The sequence below is a fragment of the Camelus bactrianus genome, chromosome 34, assembly GCF_048773025.1.
Source record: "Camelus bactrianus isolate YW-2024 breed Bactrian camel chromosome 34, ASM4877302v1, whole genome shotgun sequence".
NCBI classification, from domain to species: Eukaryota; Metazoa; Chordata; class Mammalia; order Artiodactyla; family Camelidae; genus Camelus; species Camelus bactrianus.
In genome coordinates, this window is record NC_133572.1 from 11,621,675 (window position 1) to 11,635,448 (window position 13,774).

The window sequence follows — 13,774 nt, forward strand, 5'->3', positions numbered from 1 at the left end:
GGTTCCACGTGTACATGTATTTTTGATGTGTTCGTGAGGGGAGGTGAGCTCCACATTCTCTTACTCCACCATCTGGATTAATCTCCCTCAGATTTATTTTTAACTACATAAGCTAGTTCTATAGGTCATAAAGAAAAATAAACAAAGAAAAACAGGAAAACTTAGCAAAAGCAAAGAGGTGACATTAGCCCTACCAGATATAATCACGCATTACAAAGCCTCAGTAATGACAGTGTGGTGTTGGTGCATAATTAGATGAATGAGTGAAACAGAACATCCATAAATAGCCTCAAATATACCCAGGAATTTAATAGGTGGCCAAACCAGTAAGACAACATTCAATAAATAATGTTGGCATAGTATATATATATATATACTTCATATATATGCTAGGATAAATATCAAATGAATGAAAGATTTTGAATGCAAATAATGAAACCATATATACGATAAAGAAAACATGAAAATAATCCTTTTTAATCTTAGGATGAGCTGCTGTAGCTATGACTACAAACCCAGAAGCCATAGCAATTCTGCATGATATAAAACACTGTAGCAAAGTCCAGAAAATGCAGAGATAAATGACAGAATGGCTTAAATATTTGCAATTTATCACAGACAATGGGTTGGTTATTTAACATGTAACCATCTCCCAAAAAAATGGTGAGAAAAAGACCAAAGACCGAATAGAGATTTGTGTAAAGAGTATGAGAAAATAATCCACACACACAAAAAAACCTAAATACGAGTGGTTCTCAACCAAAGGAAAGGATATTGAACATCGCTCATAAGAAAGATGCAAATTAAAACTACACTGATGCCATTTTAACTCATCAGATCAGCAAATATTCAAAAATTTAATTAACAAACTTGGTTACGAATCAGCAGGCACTCAGACACTGCTGGTGGTAATGCAAATTGGTGCAACGTCCATGGAAGGCAATTTGGCAACATTTATCAAACTTACAAATGCTAATACCTTTTGACCCAGCAATTCTGCTGTTGAGATTTATCCTATGATATTTTGCACAGGTACAAAATGATATGCATATGAGGCTATTCATTACAGCATGGTTTGTAACAGCTGGAAAACATTGAAAACAACCCAACTTGCCCATTAATGAGGAAATTTTTACATAAATTATGGTATTTCCTCAAGATGCAATAATGTGAAAGTATATTTTAAAAATAAAAAAGCTTTTGCTATTCATACGAAAGTATTTCTAAGATCATTGTGCAGAATAGTAAATATGCTATTCCTTTTGTGAAAAAGGGGGAAGAAAAAAAATTATTTATACTTGCTTATATGGAGAAATTCTAGAAGGATATGTGTTTCTCTGGAGGGATATATGGAACACTAATAAAATAATAATGAAAGAACTGGGTGGATAAGTGTTAGAAATAGGAAGAAGACTTTTTACTGTATACTTTTAAAATAAATTTTCATTTTTGAATTATATGAATATACTATCATCTGAAAAAAAGTTAAATTTTGAAATGCTACTTTTTAACATGAATGGACACATTATGCATAATAAGCCCTGGATAGCTGCTGTAGTGTCATGCATTGAAGCATTTCAACACAATCATTTTTGAAGCATGATCAGATCCCCCCAGAATAACTTGAATCAGAAAATCAAAATATTTTAGCCTCTTCTTCTACTCTCAAAATTCTCGCTCTCTGGATTCTTCACTTTTTAATTATTTCCCTTTGGTTACTGACCTCTTGTTGCCCTTTACAGCATAATGTTCAAGAGTACGGGCTTTAGAGATCATTTAACCTTGCACTGTTTATTGTCTGTATAAGCTTAGACCAAATGCTTCCGTCTCCTCACGTGTAAAATGGAGGGAACACAAACTTCAGGGTTACTATTTAGACACTCAATCATAAATTTATACCAATTTCCTATCTTTGAATTAAAGCTCCTCTAATTAAACACAGTAAGTTTCTAATTAATAATCCTTTCACTCTTTAATTCAAAAATAATGTTCATCATGCATCAAAAAGTGTCAGCATTTTTAGTGTGTTCATACCAAAAGTTCAACTACATTTTTTTTTATTATGAAATGCAATTTACCTCAGGACTACAGTCAGAATTATCTCGTGGTATCCCTAACTCACAATGTCACTCAGTCATTGTGATAAAGATATTTTAAGGAAGAAATTTTTTTAACATTTTTTATTGATTTATAATCATTTTACAATGTTGTGTCAAATTCCAGTGTAGAGCACAATTTTTCAGTTATACATGAACATACATATATATTCACTGTCACATGACGATGTGAGCTACCATAAGATCTTGTATATATTTCCCTGTGCTATACAGTGTAATCTTGTTTATCTATTCTACATTTTGAAATCCCAGTCTATCCCTTCCAACCCCCTGCCCCCTTGGCAACCACAAGTTTGTATTCTATGTCTATGAGTCTGTTTCTGTTTTGTATTTATGTTTTGTTTGTTTGTTTGTTTGTTTGTTTTAGAGTTCACATATGAGCGATCTCATATGGTATTTCTCTTTCTCTTTCTGGCTTACTTCAGTTAGAGTGACATTCTTCAGGAGCATCCATGTTGCTGCAAATGGCATTATGTTGTCAGTTAAGGAAGAAATTTTTTGTTATATTTATGTAATTACCATTTGGGTTGTAAGAAATAATGTCAATTTTAATTATTTCAATGTCAATAATCCACATTAATAATAAAAGTAATTAATATTACTTATTTACAATATGTAGACTATTCTAATAAACTTGTAAAAAAAATTTTGAGAGGAAACATACTGCTCAGATTTAATTTTCAAATGTTAGAGAGGATTAGAGAGCTGAGACTGACAGTCAGAAAACAACCTGGACCCCAATGAGCCCACAACAAAGCATTGCCAAACTCCTTGTTGTGATAAATTTCATCTCTCTAAATTCCCTCAGAGAATATACAACCAGAGATTACCAAGGGAAATATTAGAAAAACTGTGAATTATGCTTAATCCTTGGGCTATAAACTGGAAATTTTTAATTAAAAAACTAAAGCCCTCATTTAAATGTTGGAATGATATAACATGAAAGAAAAAAAATCGAGGTTACTTTGGTCATTAAATAAACATTTAGTGCCGTATTATGAGCAAGCACTGATTTATATATCCCTTGGGAATACAGGGAAAAAAGTAAGCCCTAAGGGAGATTATAATCCACTCAGCGAATTGAGACATGTAAGGTAATAATTACGAAATAAATATTAAATAACAAAAGCTGTACTAGGGGAGTTCAGAGGGAGGCGACCACAGAAGCTATTTTGCATTTTAATTAGGACTTGTAGAAAGGTAAAAATTCAATAGCCAAAAATGATGGACGAGATCATTTCAAATAAAGAATAATATGAGCAAGGACCGGAAGGAAATAGCAGAGCGTATTTGTAGGACTGGACGTAACGACTGCAGCAGGAAGAAATGCTAATGGGAGTAAAACGGACAGATTCAATACGAAGCAATAATACAAAGCCGAGAAGTTCAGACCTTTTTTTCATAAGCAAAGGAGAGCTATGAACAGTCCTTTGATCAAAAGTGTAATTCTATAAAAGTTGCCCTAGGAAGGTGACGCTGGTAATTGAGTACAAATACATTTGGGTTCTCGAGGAGCGGAAGAGAATGTTCTAGAAGTTGAGGCAAAGGATTTGTATGCTTCTTAACTGGGTTCAGTGGAACTAGTAAGGAAGAGATGGGTGTAAGTGTATGGAGTCGTTGCAAGCATTTATTGAGAGATTACACCGTGAGAACTTTTGAATTTTATCAGTTAATCATCTCAACTCTCCTGAAGTAGGTAACTATTATCTCCATTTTACAGAAGTCGATTAACTTAGCCATGATGACACGGTGTTTAGTGCTGGGACCTGAACCGCAGACTCACTGACTTCAAACCAGAACACAGAATGTGAGGAGATAGAATTAGATGGGGAAGAGTAGGCACAAATCCCACCTTCAACCAACCCAGTTTTCTGAAGAGTATTATCTTTTCAGCATGATCTGAAGGATGTTTCTTTTACACATTACTCATTGGTCCTGTTTTAGTCTTTCTGTGTTCAATTTATCCTGGGATGAGCCACTTCCCGTTTAACCCACTGAAGCTCTGTTGTTTTATCAGGCGAGAAGTTTCCTGACCAGAAGCCTAAGGTGCAGTTAGTCGTATCGTACGAGGAGACGAAGCTGACCATACTCGTGAAGCACATGAAAAACATTGTGAGTTTATCATATCTAATAAGAAACACGTAAACCCACAATTAGAGATCGCTTTCTTCCTTTAAGCAATTAACGTCAACATTACTGAGAGGAATGGGGCCAGCCACCAAGTGTAAGTGAGGAACAATGAGCCAATTACAACGTTCTGCCTCAGTATGATTACGATCCTTGGGGTAAAGGCTATAAAATATTTCACAGGGAGAGTCCTAGAGTGAAAATTAGAGTTTATTCAAAATGAAGTAGGTCAGGGCAAATCTAGTGAAAAAGCTTTGAAAAAGCACAAATAGCTAGAGTATTAAGAGCCAAAATTTTAAAAGCTGGGTCCCAAGAATTTGCATCTATCTCATCATACTGAGCTAAGTGGAAGATTGACTCATCCCTTTGAATCATGCCAGCACCGTCTGTCTGAAGCCAGGATGCTTCATGTTTTCCCACAGACTCTCATCGTGTGCCCTTGAGTGTATACCCCCAGAACTGTTAGCCTACTCCGATGTAATTGCTCAAGGACATTTCTTGGCCCTCAAAAGGTAGTACTTCTGGGGGCGACAGTGACCCCATCTTTGCATCCCTAGAACCAAGAACATCAAAGATAGTTAGCCTCTAAGGAAAACTAAAAGCTGCTCTCTCACCACAGCCCACTCCTCCCTGACGACGGGTCGAGTCAGAGGCAAGGACAGCAGTTGGGCCGTGTCATTAAGTAAGAGCCCGAGCTTTCTGTGTCACAGGGCAATTGATCGAAGGTCTGAATCTGGGTGCAGTAAACAGGAAAGGGTAGCTCTAAGCCTTAGCTGTTCGCTGGTCCTCCTCTGGTCTAGCGAAATGGGTCCTCCGCCTGGTGAAACTGCCCAGGAGACTCCACTAATGTGGAGAAAGTCAGAAGCACTGTTTTGGCTCTTTCCTTTATGCATGTAAATCTCCAAGGATGCTCTTGGAAGGACTTAAAGGAGCAAATTCTTCTCAACATGACGTGCATCTAGAACACACTAGAACTTAATAAATTTTTGCTCATTGAACAAATATTTGGCATATTTTTGGGGGAAACCATCCTTTACAAATCTAGTTATTAGCCAGATACCCAAGAATGCTTGTTGGTGTTTACAATCAACAATTTTTGTAAGAGCTGGGCAAATATTATTGAATGTGTCTTTGTAGAACTTTTACTCATTTTTAAAATATTTTCAATTGCTTTTGATAAGTTAATCATCTTAAATGAGAACATGAGTTTAAGAAATTCTAGGCTGGGAAATGAAGATTCAACTCAATATTATTACAGCTATATGCATGGTCATGGACTTTAAGCATCTATATAAATGTACGCAATAAAATAATAGACTATTAGAAATAGTGTTAATCATGTTAACATAACTTATATATGTGTATGTTATATAATTGTTCATTGAAAATACTCCTTTTGGAAATGAGTTCATGGATTTATTTCGGTGATGTCATTACTGAAAACATTTTAGATTGTGCCTGTTGACACTGCTTTTCAATCTGGCATGTGAACCACCACGTGGTAAATTTGCTGATATTAATAGTCATCAATAACCATGCCTAATATTTGATCAAAAGTGGTATTAACCAGCTTGGTCACCCATTTTATTCACCAAATAAATCCCCAAATTACTTTCGACAGTTTTCAAAAATGCATTTTACACTCAGATGAAGTTGCACTACCAGTAATTGTGTTCAAAACGAATGTGATGCAGGCGTCATGGCGGGGAGTAAGTGAGAAAGAGCAAGAGTTTAAGATTTAGAGCAAGTTATGGACAAATGGAAGATGAGCAGATGAATCCTACGAAACGTTAAAAACCACTTAGGGCCACTGGCGCTGATACACTGTCCCTGCCCTTTGGAAAGAAAGTTGTTAATAAGGAAGTCAAGCTTCCTGCTGATTCTGCGCTTCGCCCCAATCTCTTAACATTGCCCTGAAATTCATTCCTGGACCTCTTCTCTTTTTTTATTTCCAGCCCTTTGGCTTTAAATACCACTTACATGTCTTTTTCTTCCATACTTACAATTCTAGCTGGGAAGTCTCCCTAAAACCCAGAGTTATATGGACAACTGATAACTCAACAACTCCAGGAGAAATTCAACAGGCATCGCAAACTTAATAGACCTCAGATCAAACTTCTGATTACTGCCCCTCCCACCAACCTGCTTCTTTGGCAGCTTTTCTCATCTCTAAATGGCACCTTCATCCTACTAGTTGCTCAGATTAAAATCCTTACAGTCCTTTTGACTTCTCTCACAAACTACATCCGGTTTATCAGCAAATTCTGTCAGTTCAGCCTTCAGAATAAATCAAGAGTCCCATCATGCTTCACCTCCTCTGCTGCCACCCCTCTTTCAAGCCCCCATCATCTCTCACTTGAATTACTGCTAGGGCCTCTCAGCGGGTCTCCCTGCTTCTGCCCTTATTTCTCTTTAGTCTCTTCCTAACCTAGCATCCAGAATATTCCTTTGAGAATAAAAGTCAGATCCTGTCATTCCTCTCTCATAGCCCTCAGGGGAAGGAGTCTCATATCACTTACAGTGAAAGCCAAGTATGGACCCTCTTGGCCTCTCCAACCTCACCTCCTGCCACGAACTCCCTGAATCACTCCACACCAGCCTCAGTGGTTTTCTTCCTGCGCCTTGAATATGGCAAGCATGTTTCTGCCCCAGGACATTTGTTCCTGCTACTCAGTTTACCTGGAAGGCTCTTCCCAGGCCCGTGGCTCAAATTCTTCATGGTTCAATCTCACATGTCTTAAACATGTTTTACTGGCACTTTTTCAGTGAGGTCCTCTCTCACCTCCCATGTGTAAAACTGCAAAACCACCCTTGTTGGTTGGCACTTCCAAACTTCCTTTCCTGTTTTTATTTTCTCCACTGCCCTGAATCACTGCTGCAACCCCAACGGCTAAATCGGGGCCAAGTATATAGAAGGTGCTCAATGAATACTTTGTCAAATGAAAGAATGTTAAATTACTTCTAATGTAGACAACTAAGAACTAAGGTCTTTCTCATCTTCCAAAATCATCACAACAAAGTTCTCAAGCTTTGCATTTTTCATAGCTTCTTTTAAACGACTGTGGTATTTCTTCTGCTTATCTGAAGGCACAGAAAACATTATAATGTAAGTGACAGGAAAAAATCTATCTATAAATTCTCAACATATTTTCTTTGCTCATTTCAAGTTGTAACTAATTCTTATTTATTTCTTAGCCTTTAGTATTTTCACATGCTTGAGTAATCAGACTGAAGAAGTTGTGCTTGATTTTATTTTAATATTGAAATGAATTATTCTGCCTGCAGTTCTGTCTGCTATATTTAATAGTAAGTTTGATGAAAAGAATTGTTTATCTTATATTAAATCTTTGGAGCATTGCTCTAAGAATCTCTTCCGTCCTGTGAATTCACAAGCTAAAACAAAATTGCTGAAATGTTTCCCTTTCAAAGCAGCACAATGTGATTAATCCTAGTGAACAGAGACTGACAAAGTAATGCAGTTATTTAGAAATTTGGCCAAGATTTTTTTAAATAGTATTTCAGTTTCTATAACAGAGAAGCATGGAAGAACTCATTTAGATCATTTAGAGATGTGTTTTAAGATCTTTTTGGTGTTTTCCCATGTGGCCCACTCTAGAATGCTGTCTTCTACCGACTTCTGCAGTGTCTCTCTATGTGTGTCTCTCTGTGCATTGCGATGCCTCTCCTCGTCTTGTGGCTTCCCCTAGTCTTGTGTCATTTCTACAGTTTTCCTGCCCTGCTCCAGAGTAAGAGCATTCCCGAAGGCTCTAAAAGTAAACAAGGATGCCAGACTCCCTTCTGGTACTGAATATGCTCACACCATTCTCTTACACTGTAACAGGACAATAAGTCATTTCAATGAGGAGCACATACTATCAGGGAAAGCAGAATACATCTCAAATGGAGAGCCATTTAATCCTTTCATAAGACACAAAATGGCAGAAAACCATTCCTGTAGGAAAATTAACAGAAGAGATGGAGAAGTAGTCAAACACAGCAGGAAACCAGGCTAAACACACATACACACACAAACACACACACACACACACACAAACACACACACACACATTAAAATTTTATCACATTTTATTTTTTATTTCAAAAAAGTCTTACAATTTCAGTATGTATGTGTAGTCTTGTTTTTAAAATACACATTCCTGGATGCAACTCCCAATGACTTTGATTCTGTAAGTGGGGGTTGAGATTTCTGCATCTGCATTTTACAGGCGTCTCCTGGTCTCATGGATTCCTCTGCTCTTTCGTTTCTAGACTTGTTTTCTTCTCTCCTTCTCCCACATATGAGCGTTTCAGAAGGTTCTCTGACAAAGTGGTCCATGGGCCACACTTTGAGAAACAGTTCCCTTGGCCAGTTACCCTATAAATGGCATAGAACATACAACATGAGTGCTGTGCTTAGCACCAAGTGAATTGTGGTGCTAGCTGGAACAGAAGAGACAACGCATAGATTTGGTGAAGATAGCAAAAGGGGGCTGTGAAAATAAACCATAGATGATGGCATTATCCGACCATAAAAGTAACAATGTTCTACGTATCCCTTTAAAAACTTCTAACTTCTCACTCTGCGTCCATTCTTCTCCTGTGTTGTTTGATCATCCTCACAATCCTTACTCTTAACTCTTTCTCGGTAGATGGCCTATCTCCACTTCACTTAGTTCTTCTGGGGTTTTATCTTCTTCCTTCATTCAGAACATGTTCCTCTGTCACCTCATTTTGCCTAACTTGCTGTATTTCTGTGTATCTGGTAGGTTGATTAGGTTTCCAGACCTTGGGGAAGTGGCCTTCTGGAGGGGATGTCCCTGTGCATCCCGGCAGCACACTCCACTCTCGTCACCAGCAGAGCTGTATGCTCTAGAGGGCACCCCTATGTAGTCTGTGTCAGTCCTTCTGTTGTGGCGAGCTGCCTACGCTGGGTGGCCTGATGGGCTTGGCTGGCCCCCAGTCCGGCTGGTTCCCAGGTCCTGCCTTGCGATCAAACAGTAGCTGGTTGATGGGAGAGAACTTTCCTGTTCTCAGGTTCTCCATGAAACTTCACCATCTGAACCTTCTCTAAATCTCTTTCTGAGGCCTCCTTTGCTCTTATAAATTTAAACTAGACAATGGACATAGTGGCTTAATAGATGTTGACTTCATCTTTAGCCATTATATGTAAAGATTTTGCAGTATTCAGGGCTTTACCTTGAACTAATTTCCTAAGAAATTTTATTCAGTCTTGAGACTTCAAAGATTATGTGAATTATTCCTAACTTTATATTTCTACTTTTAATATTTCTCTGAACTCAATTTACATATTTTCAACTGCCTCATGGGCATTTCACTCTGATATCTTGCCATCTCCTTTAACTCAACAATTACAGTCTTCTACTTTCCACTAAATCCAGCTCTCACTCTAAACTGCTTATTTCAAAAAATCATTACCCCATCCTCAAGTAACTCCTGATGAAAACTCCTCTATAATTTATTTTCTGTATTTTAACTCATTCCAATACTCTTATATGTAATCATTAACAAGTCTTTTTAGTTTCCTTTTACATTTATTATCAAAATTTGATTCTATATTCTCTGTTAATTCATCTGTGGATTGTTTTGGTTGACTGCTATGATATTCCTTTCCTTGCTTTCTACTTTAATCTATTCTACCTAAAACTCCGTCTTCATAATGTCAATAAAATTTTTAATAGAGTCTTTGTAAATTTAAATTTTCGTAGCCTAACATTTGATACTACATAGTCTAGCTATAACCTGCCTTTTATATCCACCATCCACAATACAAAACTTATATTCTAGATGGTTTTTTACTTGTTGACCAAACATACATCAGTCATTCTAACTGACTGTGTCTTACTTTCTATTTATCTTCTATTTACCTTCCATATCCAACTCAAGTTCCAGGCTTAGCTTAAACCTGTCACCCTTTCTGGAGCTCCTGGACCACTCTTGCTCCTAGTGATCTTTCCTTCTTTGGCTTCCTATTACATTTACTCTATATACCATCCATGTGATATTTACTTCTTTATCTCAGCTCTTGAAACTTTTATCATCTTTCTTCATCCTGTAGTTTCAATTGTATTGAAAATTTACTTATTGTAAAAACTGGGGGAAATATATTTTGTGTATTTTATAATGCTTCATACAATATTATGCCCTTAATACATGTTTGTTAAATAAGTAAATGTTTGCTTAAGTGTATGTCACTATAAAAAAAAAAAGCCACAATGCAGAGTAGTTTGATTTAAGCTATATTTATAATTGAATATCTTTTCTCTGTAAATTCTGCTGTCTGTAATACTTGATACTAAACTGAGAATGATCAAGTGATAAATGTTTGATCATCACATCTGTCTCACTTAAGAGTAAAGTTATTTCCTGCTGAGTATTATTGCTCTAAAGATTCAACAGCTCTGGACACTCACTATCTCCCCACTTACAATTTGCACTTAAAATAATTAAATATCTAGGAATAAATTTAACCAAGGAGGTGAAAGACTTGTACACAGAGAGCCATAAGGCATCAAAATAAATTGAAGAAGACAAAAATAAATGGAAAGATATTCCATACTCATGGATTGGAAGAAATAGCATTGTTAAAATGTCTCTACTACCCAAAGCAATCTACAGATTCAATCAATATTGAATCAATCCCTATCAAGATTCCAATGGCATTTTCCACAGAAACAGAACAAACAATTCTAAACTTTGTGTGGAACCACAAAGGACCCCAGATAGCCAAAGCAATCTTGAGAAAGAAGAACAAATTTATGGCAGATGCACCAAGAATATACAATAAGGAGAAACAGTCTCTTTAATAAAAGTTGCAGGGAAAACTGGACAGCTACATGCTAAAAACTGACACTGAAGCACTGTCTTATACCATACACCAAAGTTAACTCAAAATGGATTAAAAACTTGAATGTAAGACTTGAAACCATGAAACTCCTAGAAGAAACAGGGAAAAGCCTCCGTGACATTGATCTTGGTGATGATTCTTGGATTTGACGCCAGAAGCAAAGGCAACAAAAGCAAAAATAAACAGCTGAGACTGTAGCAGTCTACAAAGCTGTACCGCAAAGAAAACCATCAACAAAATGAAAAGGCATGAATGGGAGAACGTATTTACAAATCATGTATCTGGTAAAGGACTAAGGTTCAAAATATACAAAGACCTGATACAACTCAGCGAAAAACCAGATAATCCAAGTAAAAAATGGACAGATGATCTAAAAAGACATTTTTCCAAAGAAAACATCCAGATAGCCAACAGGTACATGAAAACGTGCTTCACATCACTAATCATTAGGAAGATGCTAATGAAAGCCACAATGAAGTATCACTTCGTGTATAGCATGGCTGTCATCAAAAAGACAAGAAATAACATGTTGGCAAGGATGTGGAGAAAAGGGAACCCTTCTGTACTGTTGGTGGGAATGTAAATCAGTAACAGCCACTGTGGGAAATAGTATGGAAGTTCCTCAAAACATTAAAAATAGAACTACCATATGATCCAGCATTTCTACTTCTGAGCACTTACTCAAAGAAAATGAAAATGCTAATTCAGAATGATGTGTGTACCTCCATGTTTATTGCAGCATTATTTGCTATGGCCAAGTCATGGAAGCAACCTAAGTGTTCATCAACGGATGAATGAATGAAGAAAATGTTGTATATCCATACAACAGAATATTATTCAACCAAAACAGAGAAGTAAATCTTGTCATTTGCAGCATCATGGATGGACCTTAAGGGCATTATGTTAAGTGAACTAAGTCAGGCAGAGAAAGGCAGATACCCTCAGAGGTCACCTGTATGTGGAATCTAAACAAAATAAAACTTAGTTCACAGACACAGAGAGCAAACTGGTGGCCGCCAGAGGTGGGGATGGGTGGGTGAAATGGGTAAAGGGAGTCAAAAGGTCTAATCATCATTCCAGCCCTTTACAACTCAGTCCTGATTATCTGATCTAGCATATTGGCCAGAACACTCCAATTATTGATATGTGTACATCATATATCTGTGTCTTTATTTAAATCATGGTAAAACTGTTTAGTTGGACAGGATCAAGGCAAATATTTGAAGTATGTGGGTAAAAAACTCTTAGATTTTATCTCTAAATTACTAGTTTCTGCTTTTTGTAATCCATCTATTCCTCATACTGTCAAATATAACCTCATAAATCTAATCTTCTAGTATTTCTTCTGTTCTTCACAATTCCTCAGTAATCATTAACAAAACATAGTCTTTCTCTCTCATTTGTAGAGTTTTCTCAGCACTTGAGGCTAGAGGCTAAGGGTTAAGAAATGTGAAATCATTTAGAGTGGTTCAGTGCAACTGCAAAAAAAAAAATTAATTACCAGTTAACTCACAAACAGTTCTTCAACATTTGCTATTGAGTAGATTGCGAAAAATAAATGAGGTTTAATGCCTTCCTTGTTACATGTTATTAAGACTGAGAAATGGAAAACCTTTTCAAACTTCACAAGACACTTAGGTGATAAAGTCTGGAATCTTAATTAGAATTCTGGAGTTTTAGAAGCAATTCAGTTCACATGAATTGTGTCAGCAAAGGAATTCTATTTGCTAGCCTGTGACTTCTGTCTAGCTGTTAACTACACCAAGCTGAGGATTAAATTTTTTAAGTATATATATATATATATATATATGACAAGATGATTGTGCCAATGAATTTGTTACTGCTTTGCAAGCAGAAACAACTTCGATCACTTTTCTGTGTCCTTTCACAGGCCACCCAAAGTGCTAGACACATGGTAGTCTGATTTTTGAGTTGACTTTCTTTCAAAGATGATTGGAAATCACCTATTGATGACAAGAGCTCTATTAGAGGCTTAAATTGGTATGAAATGAAGCAGAAGACAGCCCTAATTAAATTGATGAAGACCTGAAATCATCCCATTCTATATGAAGTAACACACCCAGGAAAATTGGAAAAGACCGTTCCAGCATTTCTTTAACTGAGGCATATAGCAAACCATACTTCACAAGCACCTTTGTTATACTTCTATACTTTTATTCCACATTGTCATTTTATACCATGATGGCTCTTCAGGATGGCTAGCCTGAGTACCAAAGTTGCAATTTGGCAGGCGCAATGATGAGGAAAATGCTTTTTTATTATGTTGCTTTGTTTCTGGCATAGACCTCTGGTTTTGATAGTCCTATCACATCTTAATCATCATCAGTCGATTCCTACCAAAGCCTATATTATCCCATGATTGGAAACATTTAAGTTAAAAAAACTTTGATGGAAAATTCTCATAAATTATTCATCAGGAAGATAATAACCTATTAAATACAATTAAACCTTGAATTAATCTACAGACGTTTCCAAAGTGTCTGGTATTTTTAAACCATGTACCTTCATCACATTCCTGATAAAACTTGATGCAAAAGGTGCTCTTAATTTGAATTTGACAGTTTCCTTTGCATACTTTGTAGTCTATATAGGGTAGTGGTTAGGAACATAAGTTTTATAGAAAAAGCTCTTTGATAAAATTAAG

At 36.6% G+C, this 13,774-nt stretch overlaps 1 protein-coding gene across 2 annotated transcripts in view; it reads left to right on the forward strand.

Moving 5' to 3' along the window:
• Positions 1 to 13,774, forward strand: part of PIK3C2G (phosphatidylinositol-4-phosphate 3-kinase catalytic subunit type 2 gamma) — a 266,594-nt gene that overhangs the window by 237,186 nt on the left and 15,634 nt on the right. For both annotated transcript variants that reach the window (XM_010946489.3, XM_045510287.2), the window contains exon 31: positions 4,135 to 4,229. In XM_010946489.3, coding sequence (XP_010944791.2) covers positions 4,135 to 4,229 — 95 coding nt within the window. The remainder of the gene's footprint in view (positions 1 to 4,134; positions 4,230 to 13,774) is intronic.